Source organism: Ranitomeya variabilis, chromosome 7 (genome assembly GCF_051348905.1).
Source record: "Ranitomeya variabilis isolate aRanVar5 chromosome 7, aRanVar5.hap1, whole genome shotgun sequence".
NCBI lineage: Eukaryota > Metazoa > Chordata > Amphibia > Anura > Dendrobatidae > Ranitomeya > Ranitomeya variabilis.
Window position 1 is genome coordinate 13,393,554 of NC_135238.1, and position 24,851 is coordinate 13,418,404.

Sequence of the window (24,851 nt, forward strand, 5' to 3'; positions counted from 1 at the left end):
TGGTTTGAACTGTAGATATGGTTAAATCCTCTCAACAGATCACGTAATACAAGTAGATGAGCAGCCCCCCTGCCGCCATGGCTAGTGGATAGAAACGATGACGACCTATTGTGCATTTATGACTGTGCTCATCGACCAATTATAACACAGTTATAGTGTATTTACCCCCTTAATCTAGACATGAAGGAGTTAATACTCCCTAGGCCGAGCCACCCAACTGGCAGTTCATTAATGGCAATTTATGGATTAAGCGGGACAAGATTACAACAGGGGCATTGTAATGGGAACGTAAATGTCTGTGTGGTGCCAGCGACTAGCACTGGTTTTACTTCCGTGCGACCTGTTAGAGCCACCGCCGCGTGGAGTGGACATCCTGAGGAGGCCGCATCTGTGAGAGAGAAGGAAGGAGATGAGACCCGGGCACATCACTATACTGTGCGTATTTTATGTACGCGTATATATGTAATGTGTGACACCAACACTCACCTTTAGCAGAATATTACAGGTATTTGTGAATATCTCCCTTCCCTTCTCCGCCATCTTGTCCTTCATCAGGGAGAGTTGTTCCTATCTTATCCAACTCCTCAAATAACTACAGAAAACAATTACAAAACTAGCAGTATTATAGTAGTTATATTCTTGTACATAGGGGGCAGTATTATAGTAGTTATATTCTTGTACATAGGAGCAGTATTTTAGTAGTTATATTCTTGTACATAGGGGCAGTATTATAGTAGTTATATTCTTGTACATAGGGGCAGTATTATAGTAGTTATATTCTTGTACATAGGAGCAGTATTATAGTAGTTATATTCTTGTACATAGGAGCAGTATTATAGTAGTTATATTCTTGTACATAGGAGCAGTATTATAGTAGTTATATTCTTGTACATAGGGGCAGTATTATAGTAGTTATATTGTTGTACATAGGGGGCAGTATTATAGTAGTTATATTCTGTACATAGGGGCAGTATTATAGTAGTTATATTCTTGTACATAGGGGGCAGTATTATAGTAGTTATATTCTGTACATGGGGCAGTATTATAGTAGTTATATTCTTGTACATAGGAGCAGTATTATAGTAGTTATATTCTTGTACATAGGGAGAAGTATTATAGTAGTTATAGTCTTGTACATAGGAGCAGTATTATAGTAGTTATATTCTTGTACATAGGAGCAGTATTATAGTAGTTATATTCTTGTACATAGGAGCAGTATTATAGTAGTTATATTCTTGTACATAGAGGGCAGTATTATAGTAGTTATATTCTTGTACATAGGGAGCTGTATTATAGTAGTTATATTCTGTACATAGGGGCAGTATTATAGTAGTTATATTCTTGTACATAGGGGGCAGTATTATAGTAGTTATATTCTGTACATAGGGGCAGTATTATAGTAGTTATATTCTTGTACATAGGAGCAGTATTATAGTAGTTATATTCTTGTACATAGGGAGAAGTATTATAGTAGTTATAGTCTTGTACATAGGAGCAGTATTATAGTAGTTATATTCTTGTACATAGGAGCAGTATTATAGTAGTTATATTCTTGTACATAGGAGCAGTATTATAGTAGTTATATTCTTGTACATAGAGGGCAGTATTATAGTAGTTATATTCTTGTACATAGGGAGCAGTATTATAGTAGTTATATTCTGTACATAGGGGCAGTATTATAGTAATTATATTCTTGTACATAGGGGGCAGTATTATAGTAGTTATATTCTGTACATAGGGGCAGTATTATAGTAGTTATATTCTTGTACATAGGAGCAGTATTATAGTAGTTATATTCTTGTACATAGGAGCAGTATTATAGTAGTTATATTCTTGTACATAGGAGCAGTATTATAGTAGTTATATTCTTGTGCATAGAGGGCAGTATTATAGTAGTTATATTCTTGTACATAGGGAGCAGTATTATAGTAGTTATATTCTTGTACATAGGGGCAGTATTATAGTAGTTATATTCTTGTACATAGGGGCAGTATTATAGTAGTTATATTCTTGTACATAGGGGGCAGTATTATAGTAGTTATATTCTTGTACATAGGGGGCAGTATTATAGTAGTTATATTCTTGTACATAGGGGCAGTGTTATAGTAGTTATATTCTTGTACATAGGGGCAGTATTATAGTAGTTATATTCTTGTACATAGGGGCAGTATTATAGTAGTTATATTCTTGTACATAGGGGCAGTATTATAGTAGTTATATTCTTGTAAATAGGGGCAGTATTATAGTTCTCATAATTCCAGGCGTTGTTAGACACAAACCTGCATATTAAACTGGAAGGCTTTCTTTGCTTCTTCCACCATGTCCTCCTTCACCTCGGCATTCAGTTCCAGTGTGTTGAGTCGGGCCCTGTAGAGTTGCTTGAACTTATGGGCATTGGTGACGTCATCAAACATGTAGAACTGGATCCCTTCCCCGGTGTTGGGCAGGTGCAGGGCTCTCTGTGCCACCTTCTTCAGGACTTGTCCTCCTGACAGATCCCCCATGTACCTGGTGTAGGCGTGAGCCACCAGCAGTTCTGGCTTGTGACGGCCCAAGTGGCGGATCCGGTCTACGTAAGCCTGTGTGGCCTCGGAGCACTGGATCGTGTCCTTCCAATCTTCACCATAGAAGTAAGTGACATCTTTCTGTAGCGCCTCCGCCCTTTGTAGCTCCTGAGGGAAATACAGGGGAGCGATGGCCGGGTTCTCCTTGTTTCGGTCAAGCTCCTCTTCCAGCGCAGAATACGTGTAGTACATAGCACCCGTGGCGAGCTGTATACAAGATGCAGACAAGGGGGTGTGAACAATTTATAGGCTATCGATCCACCTGATTGAAATATATGTATACTTATTCTATATATATACAAACACATATACACTCTTTTGAGGGGGCAAATAAAAATAATAGAAATAAAATAATATGGTTGCTTGTGAATCACATTTACCCCTCCGTTACATAGTAGTCAGTGAGCGGCCGCCATCATTTACAGCTATTCTAGTTAACCCCAGAGAAAGTCTCGCTGTTCTAGAAGGATTTTTCTAACATTTTCTTAGTTGAATTTTACAGCAAAAGCCATAGTCTGTAAACAACTGACAACACAGCAAAGGGATCTCATTGCTGAAAGTTATCAGTCAGGAAAAAGAGAAAACAGATTTCCAAGACTATAAATCTACCATAGTTAATCTAAAGACGTTATCAAGAAGTGGCTTACATTTGGTAAAACAGTGACATTACTGAGAACTGGACATCCCTCAAAAATTCATGAAAGGACAAGAAGAACACTGGTTTGGGAGGCTTCCAGGAGGCCGACAGCAACATTAAAGAAGCTGCAGGGATATCTGACAAGTACTGGTTGTGTACAGCATGTGACAACAATCTCCCGTATACTTCATATGTCCAGCTTGTGGGTTAGGGGGGCAGGAAGGAAGCGTTTTCTTATAAGTTAAAAACATCCTAGCCAGGCTATGGTTTGCCAGCACCTACATCTTGGCTGGCAAAAGTATGAAAACATGTTATGTCTGAGAACGTTTTGGACATAATATACAACGCACACAGTGCAGCATGGTGGAAGCAGCATTATGCTTTGAGGGGGGTTTGGCAGCTGGAACTGGGGCTTAAGTTGAGGTGACGGGAATTATGAACAGTTCCAAATATCAGTGAATTTTGCATCAAAACCTCCAGGCCACTGCTAAAAAGTTGAAGATGAAGTTCACCTTTCAGAGCAATGACAACCATATGTGAACTGTACATTAACACAAGAATGGCTGTGCCTGGAAAAGATGAGAGTTTTGGAATCTGTGGGCGACCTGAAGAGGGTGCTGTATACAGGAGATGCTCCCGCAATCTAACAGAAGTGGAGGTACTGCAAGGAAAAGGGGGGCAACGATAGCCAATTCTAGATGTGCCATGATGATGGGCTCTAACCCGAAAATAATGAATGCTGTCAAAAATTCAACGTGGTCTTTAACAAAATATTAGTGTGCAGATTTATGCAACCGCATTGTGTTAGTTCATGATTTTTATTCCGCCCCCTCAAAATGATTTCAGTTTGTTTCTAAATTGATTTGTAAGAAGTATAGGGGATATTAAAGGTGGGAAAAGTTCTGAAATTAGTCTTCTCGGTAGGTTTTCTTTGACACGAAAAAAACCCCTGTTATTTTTATTATTTTAAATAACAACATCAATATATATGCCTGATTATATGGGGTTGTTTCGCAGCCAAAGGCGTTGGATACTTGACCAGAATTGATGGTGGTCTCCATGCTGAGCTTATGTGAGACTCCTACAACCAGACAATATCCCGGTGCATATGCCGAGATTGGCAAAGAAATGGTGCAATAACAATGAATCAGAGGTCCTGGATTGTCCCCGACAGTCCCTTGACCTCAACCCAATCAAACACTAAAAAAATAAAAAGCTGTGCACATACCCAAGTGAGTCAACCATTATGCAACAAGTTTGGGAACATGTAGAAGAGATCAGAGATCAGATTTCAGTCGAAACATGCTCAAATCTGATCGAGAGCAGAAGGATTCAGGCAGTGTTGAAATCCAAAGGTGGATTTACAAACTAGTAAAAAATAACATTTAGATTTTCAGGCGTAAAACAAGAACAATGCAGTGACATGACAAGAATCTGCATAACTAATCATATAGTTATACAGTGGTGTGAAAAAGTGTTCGCCCCCTTCCTGATTTCCTATTCTTTTTGCAGGTTTGTAACTCTTAAGTGTTTCAGATCACCAAACAAATTAAATATTAGACACAGATAACACAATCACAAAATCCAGTTTTTAAAAGAAGGTCTTTATTAATAAGGGAAAAGAAATCCAAACCTACTGGGCCCTGTGTGAAATAGTGATTGCCCCTGCTGAAAACATAAATTAACTGTGGTTTGTCACCTTCCTTGGGATGCTGAATTCAAATTCCACATGCAGGCCTGATTACTGCCACACCTGTTCTCAATCAAGAAATCACTTAAATAGGACCTGCCTAACAAAGTGAAGTAGACCTAAAGATTCTCAAAAGTTAGATATCATGCCGTAATTCTGGAACAAATGAGAAATAAAGTAATTGAGATCTCTCAGTCTGAAAAAAGTTATAAAGCCATTTTTAACCCCTTCCCGACCTTTGACGCCACGTAGGCGTCATGAAAACCCGTGCCAATCCGACCCATGACGCCTATGTGGCGTCATGGAATGATCGCGTCCCTGCAGATCGGGTGAAGGGGTTAACTCCGATTTCACCCGATCTGCAGAGACAGGGGGAGTGGTGCTTCAGCCCAGGGGGGGTGGCTTCACCCCCCCGTGGCTACGATCGCTCTGATTGCCTGTTGAAAGTGAAACTGCCAATCAGAGCGATTTGTAATATTTCACCTGAAAAACTGGTGAAATATTACAATCCAGCCATGGCCGATGCTGCAATATCATCGGCCATGGCTGGAAACACTAATGTGACCCCCCCACCCCACCGATCGCCCCCCCAGTGCTCCGTTATGGGGTCCGGTCCCCTCCGTCCGCCTGCCGGCTCCCCCGTCCTGCTGTCCGCTCCCTCCTTGTTTAGATTCACCCTCCCTGTGGTCCGATCACCCCCCCTGTGCTCCAATCCACCCCCCCACCACCCCTTCATACTTACCGATCCTCCCGGTGTCCGTACGTCTCCTCGCTGGGCGCCGCCATCTTCCAAAATGGCGGGCGCATGCTCAGTACGCCCGCCGAATCTGCCAGCCGGCAGATTCCTTACAAGTACATTTTGATTGCTGTGGTAGGTTCTATCACAGCGATCAAAATAAAAAAAATAATAAATAAACCCCCCCCTTTATCACCCCCATAGATAGGGACAATAATAAAATAAAGAAAATATTTTTTTTTTTCTTTTTCCACTAGGGTTAGGGTTAGAACTAGGGTTAGGGTTAGAACTAGGGTTAGGGTTACGGGTAGGGTTAGGGTTAGGGGTAGGGTTACAGGTAGGGTTAGGGGTAGGGTTAGGGTTATGGCATGTGCGGATTTGGCTGCGGATCCGCAGCAGATTGGCCGCGGATCCGCAGCGGATTGGCCGCGGATCCGCAGCGGATTGGCCGCGGATCCGCAGCGGATTGGCCGCGGATCCGCAGCGAATTGGCCGCGGATCCGCAGCGGATTGGCCGCTGCAAATTCGTAGCAGTTTTCCATCAGGTTTACAGTACCGTGTGTACCTATGGAAAACCAAATCCGCTGTGCCCATGGTGCGGAAAATTCCGTGCAGAAACGCTGCGTTGTATTTTCCACAGCATGTCAATTCTTTGTGCGGATTCCGCAGCGTTTTTACACCTGTTCCTCAATAGGAATCCGCAGGTGAAATCCGCACAAAAAAACACTGGAAATCTGCTGTAAATCCACAGGTAAAACGCAGTGCCTTTTACTTGCAGATTTTTCAAAAGTCGTGCGGAAAAATCTCACACGAATCCGCTACGTGGGCACATACCCTTAGGGTTAGGGTTGGAATTAGAGTTAGGGTTGGAAATAGGGTTAAGATTAGGCTTGTGGTTAGGGTTACGGATAGGGTTAGGGGTGTGTTGGGGTTACAGTTGTGGTTAGGGTTGGGATTAGGGTTAGGGTTGGGATTAGGGTTAGGATTAGGGTTAGGGTTGGAATTAGGGTTACGGGTGTGTTGGGGTTAGGGTTGTGGTTAGGGGTGTGTTGGGGTTAGGGTTGGGATTAGGATTATGGCTACAGTTGGGATTAGGATTAGGGGTGTGTTGGGGTTAGTGTTGAAGTTAGAATTGAGGGGTTTCCACTGTTTAGGCACATCAGGGGTCTCCAAACGCAACATGGCGCCACCATTGATTCCAGTCAATCTTGCATTCAAAAAGTCAAATGGTGCTCCCTCCCTTCCAAGCCCCGACGTGCGCCCAAACAGTGGTTTACCCCCACATTTGGGGTACCAGCGTACTCAGGACAAACTGGGCAACAACTGTTGGGGTCCAATTTCTCCTGTTACCCTTGCAAAAATAAAAAATTACTTGCTAAGACATAATTTTTGAGGAAAGAACAATTATTTTTTATTTTCACGGCTCTGCATTGTAAACTTCTGTGAAGCACTTGGGGGTTGAACGTGCTCATCACACATCTAGATAAGTTCCTTGGGTCTAGTTTCCAAAATGGGGTCACTTGTGGGGTGTTTCTACTGTTTAGGCACATCAGGGGCTCTGCAAATGCAACGTGACGCCCGCAGACCATTCCATCAAAGTCTGCATTTCAAATGTCACTACTTCCCTTCCGAGCCCTGACGTGCGCCCAAACAGTGGTTTACCCCCACATATGGGGTATCACTGTACTCACAACAAACTGGGCAACAAACATTGGGGCCCAATTTCTCCTGTTACCCTTGTGAAAATAAAAAATTGCTTGCTAAAACATCTTTTTTGAGGAAAGAAAAATGATTTTTTATTTTCACAGCTCTGCGTTGTAAACTTCTGTGAAGCACTTGGGGGTTGAACGTGCTCATCACACATTTAGATAAGTTCCTTGGGGGGTCTAGTTTCCAAAATGTGGTCACTTGTGGGGTGTTTCTACTGTTTAGGCACATCAGGGGCTCTGCAAATGCAACGTGACGCCCGCAGACCATTCCATCAAAGTCTGCATTTCAAATGTCACTACTTCCCTTCCGAGCCCTGACGTGCGCCCAAACAGTGGTTTACCCCCACATATGGGGTATGACTGTACTCACAACAAACTGGGCAACAAACATTGGGGCCCAATTTCTCCTGTTACCCTTGTGAAAATAAAAAATTGCTTGCTAAAACATCTTTTTTGAGGAAAGAAAAATGATTTTTTATTTTCACGGCTCTGCGTTGTAAACTTCTGTGAAGCACTTGGGGGTTGAACGTGCTCATCACACATCTAGATAAGTTCCTTGGGGGGTCTAGTTTCCAAAATGGGGTCACTTGTGGGGTGTTTCTACTGTTTAGGCACATCAGGGGCTCTGCAAATGCAACGTGACGCCCGCAGACCATTCCATCAAAGTCTGCATTCCAAAACGTCACTACTTCCCTTCCGAGCCCCGGCATGTGCCCAAACAGTGGTTTACCCCCACATATGGGGTATCAGCGTACTCAGGAGAAACTGGACAACAACTTTTGGGGTCCAATTTCTCCTGTTACCCTTGCAAAAATAAAAAATTCTGGGCTAAAAAAATATTTTTGAGGAAAGGAAACACATTTATTATTTTCACGGCTCTGCGTTATAAACTTCTGTGAAGCACTTGGGGGTTCAAAGTGCTCACCACACATCTAGATAAGTTCCCTTGGGGGTCTAGTTTCCAAAATGGAGTCACTTGTGGGGAGTTCCTACTGTTTAGGCACATCAGGGGCTCTGCAAACGCAACCTGACGCCCGCAGAGCATTCCATCAAAGTCTGCATTTCAAAACGTCACTACTTCCCTTCCGAACCCCGACGTGTGCCAAAACAGTGGTTTACCCCCACATATGGGGTATCAGCGTACTCAGGAGCAACGGGACAACAACTTTTGGGGTCCAATTTCTCCTGTTACCCTTGGGAAAATAAAAAATTGTGGGCTAAAAAATCATTTTTGAGAAAAGAAAAATTATTTTTTATTTTCACGGCTCTGCGTTATAAACTTCTGTGAAGCACCTGGGGGTTATAAGTGCTCACTATGCATCTAGATAAGTTCCTTGGGGGGTCTAGTTTCCAAAATGGGGTCACTTGTAGGGGAGCTCCAATGTTTAGGCACACAGGGGCTCTCCAAACGCGACATGGTGTCCGCTAACGATTGGAGCTAATTTTCCATTCAAAAAGTCAAATGGCGTGCCTTCCCTTCCGAGCCCTGCCGTGCGCCCAAACAGTGGTTTACCCCCACATGTGGGGTATCATCGTACTCAGGACAAACTGGACAACAACATTTGGGGTCCAATTTCTCCTATTACCCTTGGAAAATTAAAAAATCCTGGGCTAAAAATCATTTTTGAGGAAAGAAAAATTATTTTTTATTTTCACGGCTCTGCGTTATAAACTTCTGTGAAGCACCTGGGGGTTATAAGTGCTCACTATGCATCTAGATAAGTTCCTTGGGGGGTCTAGTTTCCAAAATGGGGTCACTTGTGGGAGCGCTCCAATGTTTAGGCACACAGGGGCTCTCCAAACGCGACATGGTGTCCGCTAACGATTGGAGCTAATTTTCCATTCAAAAAGTCATATGGCACGCCTCCCCTTCCGACCCTTGCCGTGCACCCAAACAGTGGTTTACCCCCACATATGAGGTATCAACGTACTCAGCAGAAATTGCCCAAAAAATTTTAGGATCCATTTTATCCTGTTGCCCATGTGAAAATGAAAAAACTGAGGCTAAAATAATTTTTTTGTGAAAAAAAAGTACTGTTTCATTTTTACGGATCAATTTGTGAAGCACCTGGGGGTTTAAAGTGCTCACTATGCTTCTAGATAAGTTCCTTGGGGGGTCTAGTTTCCAAAATGGGGTCACTTGTGGGGGAGCTCCAATGTTTAGGCACACAAAGGCTCTCCAAACGCGACATGGTGTCCGCTAAAGATTGGAGCCAATTTTTCATTCAAAAAGTCAAATGGCGCTCCTTTCCTTCCAAGCCCTGCCGTGTGCCCAAACAGTGGTTTACCCCCACATATGAGGTATCAGCGTACTCAGGACAAATTGGACAACATCGTTCGTGGTCCAGTTTCTCCTTTTACCCTTGGGAAAATAAAAAAATTGTTGCTAAAATATCATTTTTGTGACTAAAAAGTTAAATGTTCATTTTTTCCTTCCATGTTGCTTCTGCTGCTGTGAAACACCTGAAGGGTTAATAAACTTCTTGAATGTGGTTTTGAGCACCTTGAGGGGTGCAGTTTTTAGAATGGTGTCACTTTTGGGTATTTTCAGCCATATAGAACCCTCAAACTGACTTCAAATGTGAGGTGGTCCCTAAAAAAAATGGTTTTGTAAATTTTGTTGTAAAAATGAGAAATCACTGGTCAAATTTTAACCCTTATAACTTCCTAGCAAAAAAAAAATTTGTTTCCAAAATTGTGCTGATGTAAAGTAGACATGTGGGAAATGTTATTTATTAACTATTTTGTGTCACATAACTCTCTGGTTTAACAGAATAAAAATTAAAAATGTGAAAATTGCAAAATTTTCAAAATTTTCGCCAAATTTCCTTTTTTTCACAAATAAACTCAGAAATTATCGACCTAAATTTACCACTAACATGAAGCCCAATATGTCACGAAAAAACAATCTCAGAATCGCTAGGATCCGTTGAAGCGTTCCTGAGTTATTACCTCATAAAGGGACACTGGTCAGAATTGCAAAAAATGGCAAGGTCATTAAGGCCAAAATAGGCTGGGTCATGAAGGGGTTAAAGCTTTCCAGTGAACCACAGTGAGAGCTATTATTCACAAATGGCGAAAACATGGAACAGTGGTGAACCTTCCCAGGAGTGGCCGGCCAATCAAAATTACCCCAAGAGCGCAGCGACGACTCATCCAAGAAGTCATAAAAGACCCCAAACAACATCCAAAGAACTGCAGGCCTCACTTGCCTCAGTTAAGGTCAGTGTTCATAACTCCAACATAAGAAAGAGACTGGAAAAAAATGGCCTGCATGGCAGGGATCCAAGACGAAAACCACTGCGGAGCAATAAGAACACGAAGGCTCGTCTAAGTTTTGACAGAAAACATCTTGATGATCCCCAAGACTTTTTTAGAATACTCTGTGCACTGACGAGACAAAAATTGAACTTTTTGGAAGGTGTATGTCCTATTACATCTGTTGTAGAAGTAACACAGCTTTTCAGAAAATGAACATCATACAAACAGTAAAATATGGTGGTGGTGGTGGTGGTAGTGTGATGGTCTGGGGCTGCTTTGCTGCTTCAGAACCTGGAAGACTTGCTGTGTTAAATGGAACTATAAATTCTGCTGTCTACCAAGAAATCCTAAAGGAGAATGTCCGGCCATCTGCTTGTGACCTCAAGCTGAAGCATTGGGTTTTGCAGCAGAACAAAGATCCAAAACACACCAGCAAGTCTACCTCTAAATGGCTTAAGAAAAACAAAATTAAGACTTTGGAGTGGCCTAGTTAAAGTCCTGACCTTGATCCAATGAGATGCTGTAATGACCTTAAAAAGGCGGCTTATGCTCAGAAACCCTCCAATTCTGCAGAGATGAGTAGGCCAAAATTCCTCCAGAGTGCTGTAAAAGACTAATTGCCAGTTATTGTAAACGCTTGATTGCAGATGTTGCTGCTATGGGCTGCCCAACCAGTTATTAGGTTTAGGGGGCAATTACTTTTTCACACAGGACCCTGTAGGTTTGGATTTATTTTTCCTTTAATAATACAGACATTCATTTATAAACTGCATTTTGTGATTATTGTGTTACCTTTCTCTAATATTCACATTTGTTTGGTGATCGGAAACATTTAAGTGTGGGAAACATGCAAAAGAATAGGAAATCGGGAAGGGGGCGACCACTTTTTCACACCACTGTAGTTGCAAGTCAAATTTTTATTTATGAGATAGTCAAGATGATTGTCTATAAAATAGACTCACGATCAAAGCAGTAGTAGATGCCGAGGTATGGAGACTGGAAGCCAAAAGTTCAAATCATTGTTACCTTTTTGCTCGTCAGTGTATGTACGCCGGCCGCATTCATCCAAAACAAGAGAAGAAGAAATCTACAGTACAGACCAAAAGTTTGGACACACCTTCTCATTTAAAGATTTTTCTGTATTTTCATGACTATGTAAATTGTACATTCACACTGAAGGCATCAAAACTATGAATTAACACATGTGGAATTATATACTTAACAAGAAAGTGTGAAACAACTGAAATTATGTCTTATATTCTAGGTTCTTCAAAGTAGCCACCTTTTGCTTTGATGACTGCTTTGCACACTCTTGGCATTCTCTTGAATAAAGTCATGAAAATACAGAAAAATCTTTAAATGAGAAGGTGTGTCCAAACTTTTGGTCTGTACTGTATCTGCTCTGTGACTGGTTCATTATCCTTATATAATATATATAACGGCAGCCATATTTGGATGTTGGTAGCCACCCAGCTTTCTTACAAACGAATGAACAGGATTCTGGCAGGAGGGCACGGCACCAGGTGAATTGTTCTGGCACTGGGTGACTTGACCAGTCCGTGTTTTATACTCAGCCTTCACCCACCTTAAATAATTCTCGCTTGATCCGACCCTTGAGAAAATCCTTCATGAACTTGGTATTTTGTGCATCATCGTGAGATTTCTTAGTTCCTTCCTTGAGAAGCTCGGACAGATCTGTCGGCCTAGAGAAGACAAGATGGCCGGCATCGGATATTACTAAGAGGACGATGGCTCTCATTTAACCCCTTCACGACCTTGGGATTTTCCATTTTTGCATTTTCCGTTTTTGCTCCCCTTCTTCCCAGACCCATAACTTTTTTTTTATTTTTCCGTCAATATGGCCGTGTGAGGGCTTGTTTTTTTGCGGAACGAGTTGAACTTTTGAACAACAGCATTGGTTTTACCGTATAGTGTACTGGAAATTGGGAAAAAATTCCAAGTGCAGTGAAATTGCAAAAAAACTGCAATTTCACAAATGTTTTTTTTTTTTTTTTTTTTTTTACCATGATCGCAAAATGATAAAACTGAGCTGCCCTTATGATTGTCCAGGCCAGTATCCCAGTTCACAGATATCAGACATGATAAGTGTTGAAAAAAAAAAAATTGTAAAAAAAAATAAAAATAAATGGTGCCATTTTCGGAGACTCGTAGCGTCTCCATTTTTCAGGATCTGGGGCTGCGCGCCAAGATGTCGTTTTTATTGATGCCATCATGGGGTAGACATGATGTTTTCATCGCTTGTTATTCCATTTTATTGCAATGTTGCGGCGACCAAAAATTTGTCATTCTGAGGTTTTAACTTTTTTTCTCGTTGCGCCATTTATCGATCAGATTAATTTACTTTATATTTTGAATGCGGCAATACCAAATATGGGTATTTTTTTATTGTTTTATTTTGAATGGGGCAAAAGGGCAGATATTTGAGCATTTAATTTTTTTTTTTTTTTAATATTTTTTAAAACTTTTTTTTTCTACTTTTTCTACTTTTTACTTGCTTCAATAGTCTCCTGAGGAGACCTGAAGCTGTGATCTTCCACTTGCTTGTGCTACACATAGGAGAAATGTAGCACGAGCAGAAATCATCATTTCTATCACAGCCAAAACCATCAACGGCCTACAATCATAGCACATCTGCAGTGACAAACATAACCCCAGTGGTCATGCCAACCCATCAGCACCCCGCGATCATGTGACAGAGGTGCCGATGGACGGGGTTTGTGATGAGCTTCCATCACTATTATGTTAAATGCCGCTGTCCAAGATTTACAACGGCATTTAACATGTTAACAGGAGGATCGGGATTCCACCCGCAGCTGTTAGAGACACATGACAGCCTGATCAGATCAGCTGTCATATTCAGAAAAAGATGCGGGCTCAGCCCCGGAGCCCGCATCAAAGGGGAATACACGATCTATGATGCACTTATATGTCATAGGTCATGAAGGGATTAAAGGAAATCTTAGCAAAGAAGGTCCTATGCAGGGAGATGCAAGCTCCACTAAATGGCAATATAGTGGCGGGAGGACTGCACACTGCCAGAGCAGACCTGCAGCACAGCAGTCAGGCTACCACCAGGTGGCAGCAGGATAGTCAAACAAGCCGGGTCAATATTAGTCCATAGCGCAGTACCAAAGGAATAAACAAGCACAGAGTCAGAGACAAGCCAAAAAGGTCAATACTGGTCAGGAGTGGAAATACCAAAGACAAGAGACAAAAGCAAGTCAGGGTCCAAGCCGAACCAAGTACCTGGGAGTCCACTCACGAAAGGGAAACACAGTGTCGGGACGGGAAGAGGGGAGTAAACAGAATCGGGCACAGTCAGCAAAGGCAGCAGGGCAAATCAGGGTTTAAGCAGGGTCAGCTATTCACGCCGTACGGAGAAACTATAACTGACACCGCCTGCAGGATGCAGCGGAGATAAAAAGCAAACCCGAACCCAGAATGAGGCAGAGAAAAGTTAACCCCTGATATGACCAGACCGGGAAAGGGGTAGGCAGGACTCCAAACCCAGTCTGGATCATGACAGAAGGGAAGCGGTTAAAATCTGCAAGAAATTGGGTAACACTGAATCGGATTGTGAGTTATGCTATGTTTTCTTTCTGGTTCGATGTTGTTTTAATTTTTATTTCATGATTCAATAGTTCACATGAAAATAATAAACTTTGTAATATCTTATCAGAGAAATCTGCTTCTTTCTCCTCCAGGATTGATCATTCATTCTCAATTCACAGGTAAAATCTGTAATTAGTGAAGACAGATTATTATATTACTGACATAGAAGATGACAATTGGTGCTCATAAAGCTCTATATATGTAGGAGGGGAGGAGCTAGAAGTAAAGCTCCTCCCATCATAGAATGTTATTAGCACCAATCGCCATCTCCTATATCAGTAATGTAACAATCTGTCTTCACTGACTACAGTATCCCTATGTGAGAGCTGACACTGCAGCAATGCTCACGATCGGTGCTAGCACTGATCGTGGGCATTTAACCCCTCTGATGCCGCTGTCAGTAGTGACAGCAACATAAAAGAGCATCGCGCAGGGAATGATTTCCCTGTGTGCTTCCATCAGGACAACGCGAAGCGGTTCTACGCTATAAACTTCTATGAAGCACCTGGGGGTTCAAGGTGCTCAATACACATCTAGATAAGTTCCCTAAAGGGTCTAGTTTCCAAAATGGTGTCACTTGTTGGGAGTTTCCACTATTTAGGCACAACAGGGGCTCTCCAAACATGACATTGCATCCGCCCATTATGCCAGCAAATGTTACATTCAAAAAGTGAAATGGAGCTCCTTCCTTTCTAAGCCCTGCCATGCGCCCAGACAGTAGTTTTCCCCCACATATGGGGTATCAGCATGCTCAGGAGAAATTTCACAACAAATTGTATGGTCCATTTTCTCCTCTTTCCCTTGCGAAAGTAAAAATAAATTAGGTCTAAAGGAAATTTTTTTGTGAAATTATAGTAAATGAAGCTGTCACGACCAATCCCTGCTTTAGCGTTCCATACTCAGACTGATTGGCACGAACGTCCGAATGAGACTTAAGAGTTAATAGTTTACTTGCCAGATTCATTACGTTTTCTTTCCCACTCACGTTTAGAGCTCAATTCAGAATTTTTTCCATGTTCTCTTTCAAAAGAGAGTAGTGCATTGTGAGAGCTCGGAAAGAAGTCATGAGACTGGTAGAAAATGGAAGTATGTTTATGTGATAAATGCAGCAGAGTTTATAACAAAAAATGCTCTGGAAGTAACTGGAGAAAAACTTTCAAAAACTATAAAGTCCCTCCACACTGTGTAGACTCATTACGTTTAGGACCACATGCTGTAGAAGTGCAGAGCGGGTTTAAAGCCCCTGCACTCTATCAGGTTGGGTTTTGGCTAAAAGACAAAATAGAGGTTTCATGGAGAAGACAGAGGAGGTTTATAACCGTCTCCGTCTTCTACATATGGGCCAATGAGCTACGGTAATATCACAGCTGCTACTGGTCCTGGTGATCAAAGGCAAGACCCCGAAAAGCACCACCAGGGATTAATGTCACCAGACTGTACAGGGATTTCCTGGAGGCCCCCATATTTAGTCGAAAACAGTAGAATAAGTGTGGATTTCCCCCAGAGGTCTGCTATGATGCCATAGAGAGGGCAGGGGGACGTATAATGTTAAAAGCACTGACAAAAGGTACAAGAAATATAAAACAACTTAAAAGCATGCAAAGATTTACCTTTAGTACTTTGTCTAAAGCAGTGTTTCTCAACTCCAGTCCTCGAGACCCCACAACAGGTCACGTTTTCAGGATTTCCTTAGTATTGCACAGGTGATAATTTCATCACCTGCTCAAGCATTAATTCCATCGCCTATGCAATACTAAGGAAATCCTGAAAACATGACCTGTTGTGGGGTCTTGAGGACTGGAGTTGAGAAACACTGATCTAAAGTGTCAAATTAAGAAAAAAAAAAAACTATAAAAATAAGGTGTCATGAATAAAACCAGCACAAACAAAAGCCAAAGCCAGAATCTTTAATGTAGTGACTTTAATAACCCAAGGTGTGCCGGGACGCGTACAGGTGGACGGTTACATAGTCCGAGCTCCAACCCTGCCTGTATAACCTGAGGGTTATCATGATGGCATAGAATTATAGAACTAGCACTCATTTCTATATCTCCCACATACTGCCATACAGGATAGAAGAGCTGGCAATCTAAGATGACATGGGGGATACAGCTCCGCTACTAAGACGTAATCCTGTACATCGCTGCAGAATGTGTCACCGCCACATAACGTGCGCAGATCCCTCTCTCACCTCAGGTGCTGGTGGTCCTTCTCAACATAAATCCCACTTTCTTCCTGTGCGGAGGACATGGTGTCTGTGTTTCGTGAGAGGATAAAAAAGGTCCAATCCTAATAACAAAAAAAGATAGAAGTCGATGAGGCAAGAGAACGTGAAGCCTAGATGATCCAGAAGCACAGCCCTTCCCGTGCAGGCAGCCGGACCTCTGCCGGGCCCCTATGTCACCCTGTAGCTGCCATCTACTGTGTGACTAAGTTGCCCCCTGACACTTACAGTTGTGTAACGACCTGGGGTTGGATTGGAGACTTAATATGGCAACCACTAGTGGTAGCATAGGTAGGTACCGTAGTCGGAGGTCGGAAAACAGGTGCAGCAGTATGATATGGAGGAGCAACAGGTGAGAGCGCTCCACTAAAGGCTGGAAACTCAATAATTTCACAAAGTTGTGCAAGATCAGGCTTAAATAGGGTGTTCGATTTGGAATCCAATCAGGAAAACACAAGGTGGAGCCAAACAGAAACAACAGGTACTGGTGGCTAAAAAAGCAAGGAGCTGTCCATAGAGCTGAGTAGCTCAGAAGGAAGAGTTGCTCCCTGATGCACAAGAATCGCTAAGTTTGAGTCCTGACAGTAGTCTTCTCCTTCCAGGATGGCCTCAGGACACCTCAGGGGAAGGTTTCTCTGGATGCCTCTGATAAAAAGCTCTTGTAAGTCTAGGGGCATGAACATTGCAGGCTTTCTCCTAAGAGCAATCTTCTGGTGCGTAACCCCTCCATTGCACCAACTATTGTAATCTGCCTCCAAATCTTCTAGAATCCAGAATTTTGTCAACGAGATACCCTCCTTCATCTTGGATCTTTTGCTGTGGTGGAGAAGGAGGCTGAGTTCTTCCTGGAAATGGGTTCTCACTGAACTGAATGGTTTGAGCAAGGATGCATGATGAATTTTCAGGCTGTGAAAAGGTCCTATGAATTTTTGACCCAGTTTAGAAGACGGTACACAAGAGATTTTTAAAACTAGCCTGAAAGGTTCAGCGATGGTTATCTGCTGCTTGTTTATAGTCGTCTACAATCTTCCAATGTCATAGTTCTTTTCCGCAGATGAGATGTTACGAGAAGGGAATGCACATGGATGAAGCTGCATCCTATCTCCAACTCGTTGAGACAAAACTTCTCCCACCGCAGAGTCTGAGGTGTCTACTGCGATAACAAACGGCAGTTCGGGGTTTGGATGGACTAGTAATGGAGAAGAAATTTTCTTTGTGACGGAAGTGATTGGTAAGATGATCTTCAAATTTTTTTTATGAATATTCTGTAGAAGTTTGCAAAGCCTAAGAAGCGCTGGACGTCTTTTACATTTCTTGGAGTAGGCCAGTCACCCACGGCTCTGATTTTGCTAGGATCCATACTCAGACCTTTTAGGTAGATGATATATCCAAGAAATTGAATCCTGGCTTGTTCAAATTCACATTTTTCGAGTTTGATATTAGAGATGATTTTCCTGTAGATGTTCCAAGACTGGACGTACCTGCCATATTACTCCAAGGTGTCTGAAAATATAAGAAGGTAATCGAGGTAAGCAACAACAAATTGGTCCAAGAAATCTCAAAACACATCATTAATGAAATGCTGAAAAATTGCAGGGGCTCTGTTAAGGCCAAAAGACATACATTTTATTAACATAAATTAACACATAAAAACAAGTCCAGACAGAGTATCGCTACTAAAGCAGGAATGAACAAGGGATCCATCGTGAAAAGTATAGCCAGAATATAAATATATAAATCAGGTAAGTTTAGACAAAGTATGAAGCCATGTGTGTTATAGTAAAATAGATGCTGATCAAGATCAAAATAAAAATATATCATGAGGCAGTTAATCAATGTGTATGTATAGGGAAACAGTAGAGAGTTAGAGTCTGCACAAAGTCATGGTTAGATCTGACACCCACTCATACGACCTAAACACAGGGTGACATCCTCACGTGAGGGAGTGGAAGTCAGAGTCCAACAGAATGCATGTGTCCCGGCAGAGTAACAAAAAGTGTCATAAGGTGCATGTACTAGGCTAATACTCACTAGGTTATACAGTAAGAGGATCACAGCCTGCCGCCCCTACGCGCGTTTCGCTGTGTCTTCACCTCCTTTTCACGATGGATCCCTTGTTCATTCCTGCTTTAGTAGCGATACTCTGTCTGGACTTGTTATTATAGTGTGTTAATGTATGTTAATAAAATTTAGTATAAAATTTCACAAAGTATATTCAACCATAGTATAAATTTTATTAACATAAATTAATACATTATAAAAACAAGTCCAGACAGAGTATCGCTACCAAAGCAGGAATGAACAAGGGATCCATCATGAAAAGGAGAAGACACGGCAAAACGCGCGTAGGGGCAGCAGGATTGGAGTGGATCTGGTTCCTCGGCATCTTGTTACGTCCATCATGGGTAAGCTTTATGGCTACTAAGGGCACTTTCTTCTTTTTCCCCTCTGGGGGTGTATTGTCACTGTGACAGCCTCAGGGAAATTCACTATTAGAGGGGTATCTTTGTTATATAATTGCTAGCGCTAAGGTTTGCATTAATACCTAATGCTTTATTGACATACATGGTTTACACCACATGTTGTTGAAGTTCATAGTGCCCCGCACTAGCACCATGGTGATGCTTATTATTTTTTCTGCCTTGGACCCATTTGTTTCTCACTAGGGTTTTTATGTTCTATGTTTGTGCTTCATGTTGTGACATTTTTGTAGTATCATGTGTAATAAAGTTTTTTTTCTTTTAAACTTTATTATTGTGTATTGAACTCCACTTTTTTGTTTCTACTGTTTGTTTTCGGTAAACAATAGAATGCTGTGCGTTACCAAAAAGCTCTATCTTGGTCTCATCTGTCTACAAAATACTTTCCCAGAAAGATTTTGGCTTACGCATGAATATTTTGGCAAACTACAGTCCAGCTTTTTTATATCTCTATGTGAGAAACCTCCTGGGTTTCCTGACATGACATTTGAATGAAATGAGATGCTAACGGATAGTTTGCTCCAACACTTATGTACCGTGGGTGTGCAGGACAGATTGAATTTATTTGGAACTTTATTGGGGCTATCCACCATCCAGACTATCCTGCGTTGCATCTGGTCATCGATTTTTCTCTGCCGTCCACCTAAAGAGAGATTAGCTACTGTGAAATGTATTGTAAACTTCTTGATTAGGTTGTTTAGACTGCACACCGTCGACAAAGAAACATAAAGATATATGGGGATGGACTTGTAACCTTCAGATTGTTGATATTTTCAATAACTTTGGTTCTCAGGTCCTCAAGCAGTTCTCTTCTTTCTGTTCTCCATACCTAGGGTGGCACACACATACAAACAATGCAGAAATTGAGTCAACTTCTCAGCTTTTAATCTGGTTTCAAGTGTGATTTTCATATTGCCCACACCTGTTACTTGCCACAAGCGAGTTTGAACGAGCATCACATCTTGAACACAAAGTTGTTTACTCAGAATTTTGGAAAGGTGCCAACAATTTTGTCTGGCCCATTTTTGGGGTTTTGTATATTGATGTAATTATGTCCAATTTTCCTATTGATTATGTTTTTTTGGGTGTTGTTCCTATATACACAAAGTAAATAAACGTATAAAACAAAATATATGTACCGTAACTACAATAATTTCCTGGAAGAAATACTTCATTTTCTGGAACAAAGTGAAGGGTGCCAACACTTTCGACCATAACTGTAACTCTGACGAGAAATCTCGGAGACTTGGATTTGTTTGAGAACAGATTGATTAGTGTCGCAATTGTCCTTACAGCACTCAGAGGGAAAGGTAATGGCCCTTGATGCCCAATTGATAAAAGAATTATGAATTGAAAACCAGGGAATTCCTAAAATAGAAACTTTGGAGAAGAAATAAGATGAAAACTAACAGTTACACAATGATCAGGTTCAATACAGATTTCTATTGCAATTGTCTCATGATTAACAGGTCCAGAAGATAAAGGTGATCCATCCCCAGTTTCCATATAAATTGGCATGGATTTAGTCCTATTCACCCTATGTGAATAAGGGATGAGCATGACCTAGTCCCGAACATGGACACACAGCAAATGGGAAGCTATTTAAATATAATTAGTACACGAACACAGCACCAGAATCACCATCAGTACATTAATACATCATAAAGCTTAGTACAGCTATCAATTGTAATATCAAGTCAGGCCCATTTACATTTATATTTCATGAATGTACAACTCCCAGTATGTCCTTAACAATAGTAAGAAGATGCTGGGAGTTGTTGTTATATCATTATCAGACTGTGGACCATACAAGAACCACAGTACTCACGAGACGTAGCCAGTATCAACAAGTAAACATTTACACACAAGTACCTTATAGATGCCATCTTCTCTAATTGAGTCATTTATTTCTTTTTGTCTCCATCTTGTCCAGATGCCATGGTGACTTTTAACATCCACAGCTCTTCTCTGCAGACTTCCTTCTTCTCCAATCTTCTGCAGCACATCCCGACATGGTGCCCTGAAAATTAAGACTGCGGGGACCTGTGTGCCGTAAACAGTGCCTTCCCCCCTCCCCCTGATCCCGAAAAGACAACACAAACAGGCCTAGATGGGTTGAAACGAGTCGGTCACAGTTTATTAATTTGATAAGCAGGGAGGGGCAATTACATTTCACAACGGGCTCACAGCCGTGGGCCCAGTCAGCGACCAGCAGGTGGGCAGCCAATGAGCGGCTACGAACCTTCGCCCCTCCCTCCACTTCCGCTGTGACTTAATAATAACAGTGTCAGGACTCTGAACATTTTTATTACCTTTTGTGCATTACTGCCCTTTTCCAAGATGGCCTCTTTGGTCTCATGTGCACTGTCTTCCTGCTATAAAACTCCACCCAAGCCTTTAGTCTGTGCTAGAGTATTCTGCCTTGCATCCAGCTCCTGATGACTCCCTGGCTTTGCACCTGCACCTGCTCCTGTGTGGTGATCCTGCTACTCTGCTCTGAGTTCCTGCTGCATACACCAGTTCCAGTAATCCTCCATCTGGCTGCTTGTGTTTGTTTCCATCTGCATTTGCTGGACATGTAAGCTGTTTGCTGCTCTGCTTAAACCTGAGACTATTACCCAGGCCTCCCTGGTTGAGCTAAGATATTATTTGAACTGCCTTATAAGCATATCTATGTGTTTGGACTACCAAGGACTTATTCGTGTCAAGTATCCTCAAGAATAACTGTGCTTCATAGACTTTCTGCTTGATTGCATTTTCTTCTGAAGTTTCTTATAGAATGCTAAGCTGCGTTTAATATTTACACCAAGTGTTGTGGACTTGAGTTTCTCTCTGCACCTGTTTGAATCACCGTGTGATAATATAGACTTTACCAGTCCACTTATAAAACTGTGTCCTGTAGTTGTCTTGTTCCATGCTAAGAGTCTCCTGAGTTATCCCTTATAATCATTACTAACAGTATTATCATCATCAGTTTTAAATTTCAAATATTAAAACATTTTTCTTTATCCTAACAGCACAAAACATCAGTGAATATGTAAGGGACAGAGGGTGGGACAAACGCTTCCAGAGGGTCCGCCGGGGAGAAAGAGGAAGGTGCTGACCCCGGCACCTGGATTTACCTTTGTGGGTGTGGCAAGACGCCCCTTCCTCTCTCTTCCCATTGGTCATCTGGGCGTCCTAATTATGGCATCACCTGGGGGAGTAGTGGGAGGGGGGAAATGGAACTGCAGTTTCCTACTAGCTTTTTACATAGGGGCTCCGCAGTCCGAGGCACATTCCCTATGCGGTACCGTGCCTGCCAGTGTTGTTTGCACAAGCCTACCCATCGTCCCAACCCTCTGTTCAGAGCAGCGCACATGACCAGATGCAGGGTGACCTCCATATATGCAATCCCAGCAGCTACCTCCCATGATAACTTCCGTAAGTCTCTGCTGTAGTCAGGGTTTATTTATTATTTTAATAAAAATGTGACTAAACAGATCCAATGGTTCCCTAAAAGTGATTGTGACTCAGCAGAAACGTGAGGAGGCAGCGAAACCATGAGGAACGATGGTGTAACTTCGTAATATACCACGCATGGCAAAATACAACACTTGAGGACATCTCGTTCAGCATGTCCCCCCCCCCAACTCATCAATGCAAAAGTCAATTTTCCTCATCCTAAAATGGAAAAATTCCTTCCAGACTCCAAATCTGACACTCAGAATAATGACCTGCTGCATTTCTAGAAGTCTAGTAGCCATAACTTGTGATATTATGACTTTCAAAAAGGCATCCATGCCCCCTTATAAACCCTTGTAGTTAATTCACTACAACTCCCCCCGGCATAGAGTTCCATGCTCTCAGTGCTCTTACAGTAAGGAATCCTCATATATGTTGGTGCAGAAAGTTTGTCTTTCTTCCTCTAGACGTAGAGGATACCCTCTTATGGTTACAACGTAGGAAAGCCCATAGCACGCCTCCATTGCTGTGAATTACATTCCTTGATCTGTCGGCATGTCTAGTGTACCACACTTAACAAGATGTCCAACGTTTCAGCCAGTCTATGGATTAGTTTCCACTACACTGCTCCTCAAGGTGGCTTTTATTCCGTAGGTTTATATTTAGTTCCCATTACTTAAATAGAGCCAAAAAACTTCACTCATTATGGTTTGTTATGGCCAAAGTAAAAAATATCACGACATGAGCCACAAAACTTTGTTTTAGCCCTCGGTAAATGTAAGTCCTTGAGTCATCTTTTTTCTAGTATCAAGATACTTTTTTTTAAACATTTTTGGCTTCCACATGAAGCCATTCTGTGCTTTTGAGAAGATAAGTCTCCTTCCCCCTCTGGCAACTCATGCACATACTGTATGACAATATAATCTTCCTTTCACTTACACTGCCATCTACTGCAGAGGCTCTGATCCTTTCCGGAGAAGTAGGACAGAAAGCCATTTCTATTGGCAACCAAAGATCATTATACGGAGACCTGGCTGTGGGGAGAATGATTTACGGGGCAGCACGGTGGCGCAGTGGTTAGCACAGCAGCGCTGGAGTCCTGGGTTCAAATCCCACCTTGGACAACATCTGCAAAGAGTTTGTATGTTCTCTCTGTGTTTGCGTGGGTTTCCTCCGGGTACTCCGGTTTCCTCCCACATTCCAAAGACATACTGATAGGGAATTTAGATTGTGAGCCCCAATGGGGACAACGATAATAATGTGTGCAACCTGTAAAGCGCTGCGGAATATGTTAGCGCTATATAAAAATAAAAGATTATAAAAGATTACTAAAGTGGTCTCCAATTGGAGTAAAGCCAGGGTGGGCTACAAACAGGTCCCTGTGCAAGAAATTTTAGGAAGAAGTTCCCCTACACGGACGTGTTCACATTCTCACCACAGAATATAAAACCCATCATCCGGGCATCAAACGCAGATTTTGGGGTCATAAAGGGGAAATTATTTTTCGTGTGAGGCAACACACCCGGTTCCATAGAATCGCACATCATCCATGATAATGTGTGCAAACTGTAAAGCACTGCGGAATATGTTAGCGCTATATAAAAATAAAGATTATCATTATTCATCCGCCATGATCTATTGTGACGACTCTACATGGCCGTCTACCTCCGTGTCCGGTGGCCAATTACAATGTGGCGGGTACATTGGTCTTGACTATCACAACTCGCCATGATGAAGACATTCACAACCCTACCGCCTTCCACAGAGAAACACTGACTGACAGAAAGTAGATGACCACCTCAGTCATATCTTACACTGCTGAGGTAAAACGAAAGCTGAGCTCCGATTGGTTGCTCTGTGGTGGAATAAGAAGCTGATTGGTTGCCATGGTTTATAAAACCGTTCTGACAAACAAGGTCGGAGTGCAGTGCCCCATGTTTTGTCGTAGCCTCCGTCTGCCTATGGGGGCGATGTAGTCTGACACACAACATAATACCTGACTAATGACATGAATACAATAAATAGAGGCGGCTGTTGGGGGTGATGCTCTCTTCCTGAGGCAAGGGAGTCAAATTTTGGGAAAACATCTGATTAATAATGCCGGATGAAAAGAGATTAGTGATGAGCGAATATACTCGTTACTCGAGATTTCCCAGCACGCTCGCGTGTCCTCCGAGTATTTTTTAACTGGTCTGTCAGACATGATTAAGATCCCTTGTAGTGATTGCCTGGTTGCTAGGGAATCCCCGAATGTACTTATGCTAGCTAACAGATGTAAGTTATTCAGCTGTGGCAAGAAAAACTAAATCTCCGAGCACAAAAAAATACTCGGAGGACACCCGAGCATGCTCGAGAAATCTCGAGTAATGAGTATATTCGCTCATCACTACAAGGGATCTTAATCATGTCTGACAGACCAGTTGCTGTGGACAAACTGTCTAAGAGTGAATAGCAACCAGACAGTCTCATACCA

At 42.1% G+C, this 24,851-nt stretch overlaps 1 protein-coding gene across 1 annotated transcript; it reads right to left on the reverse strand.

Moving 5' to 3' along the window:
* Positions 1-24,182, reverse strand: LOC143785362 (heme oxygenase 2-like). The gene is made up of 5 exons (XM_077274150.1): positions 24,044-24,182; positions 12,183-12,300; positions 2,280-2,771; positions 487-592; positions 1-388 (listed from the first exon to the last, which is right to left on the reverse strand). The coding sequence occupies exons 1-4, from the start codon at positions 24,106-24,108 to the stop codon at positions 500-502; spliced, it is 768 nt and encodes a 255-aa protein (XP_077130265.1). The 5' UTR covers positions 24,109-24,182; the 3' UTR covers positions 1-388; positions 487-499.
* Between the last annotated feature and the right edge of the window lie 669 nt (positions 24,183-24,851).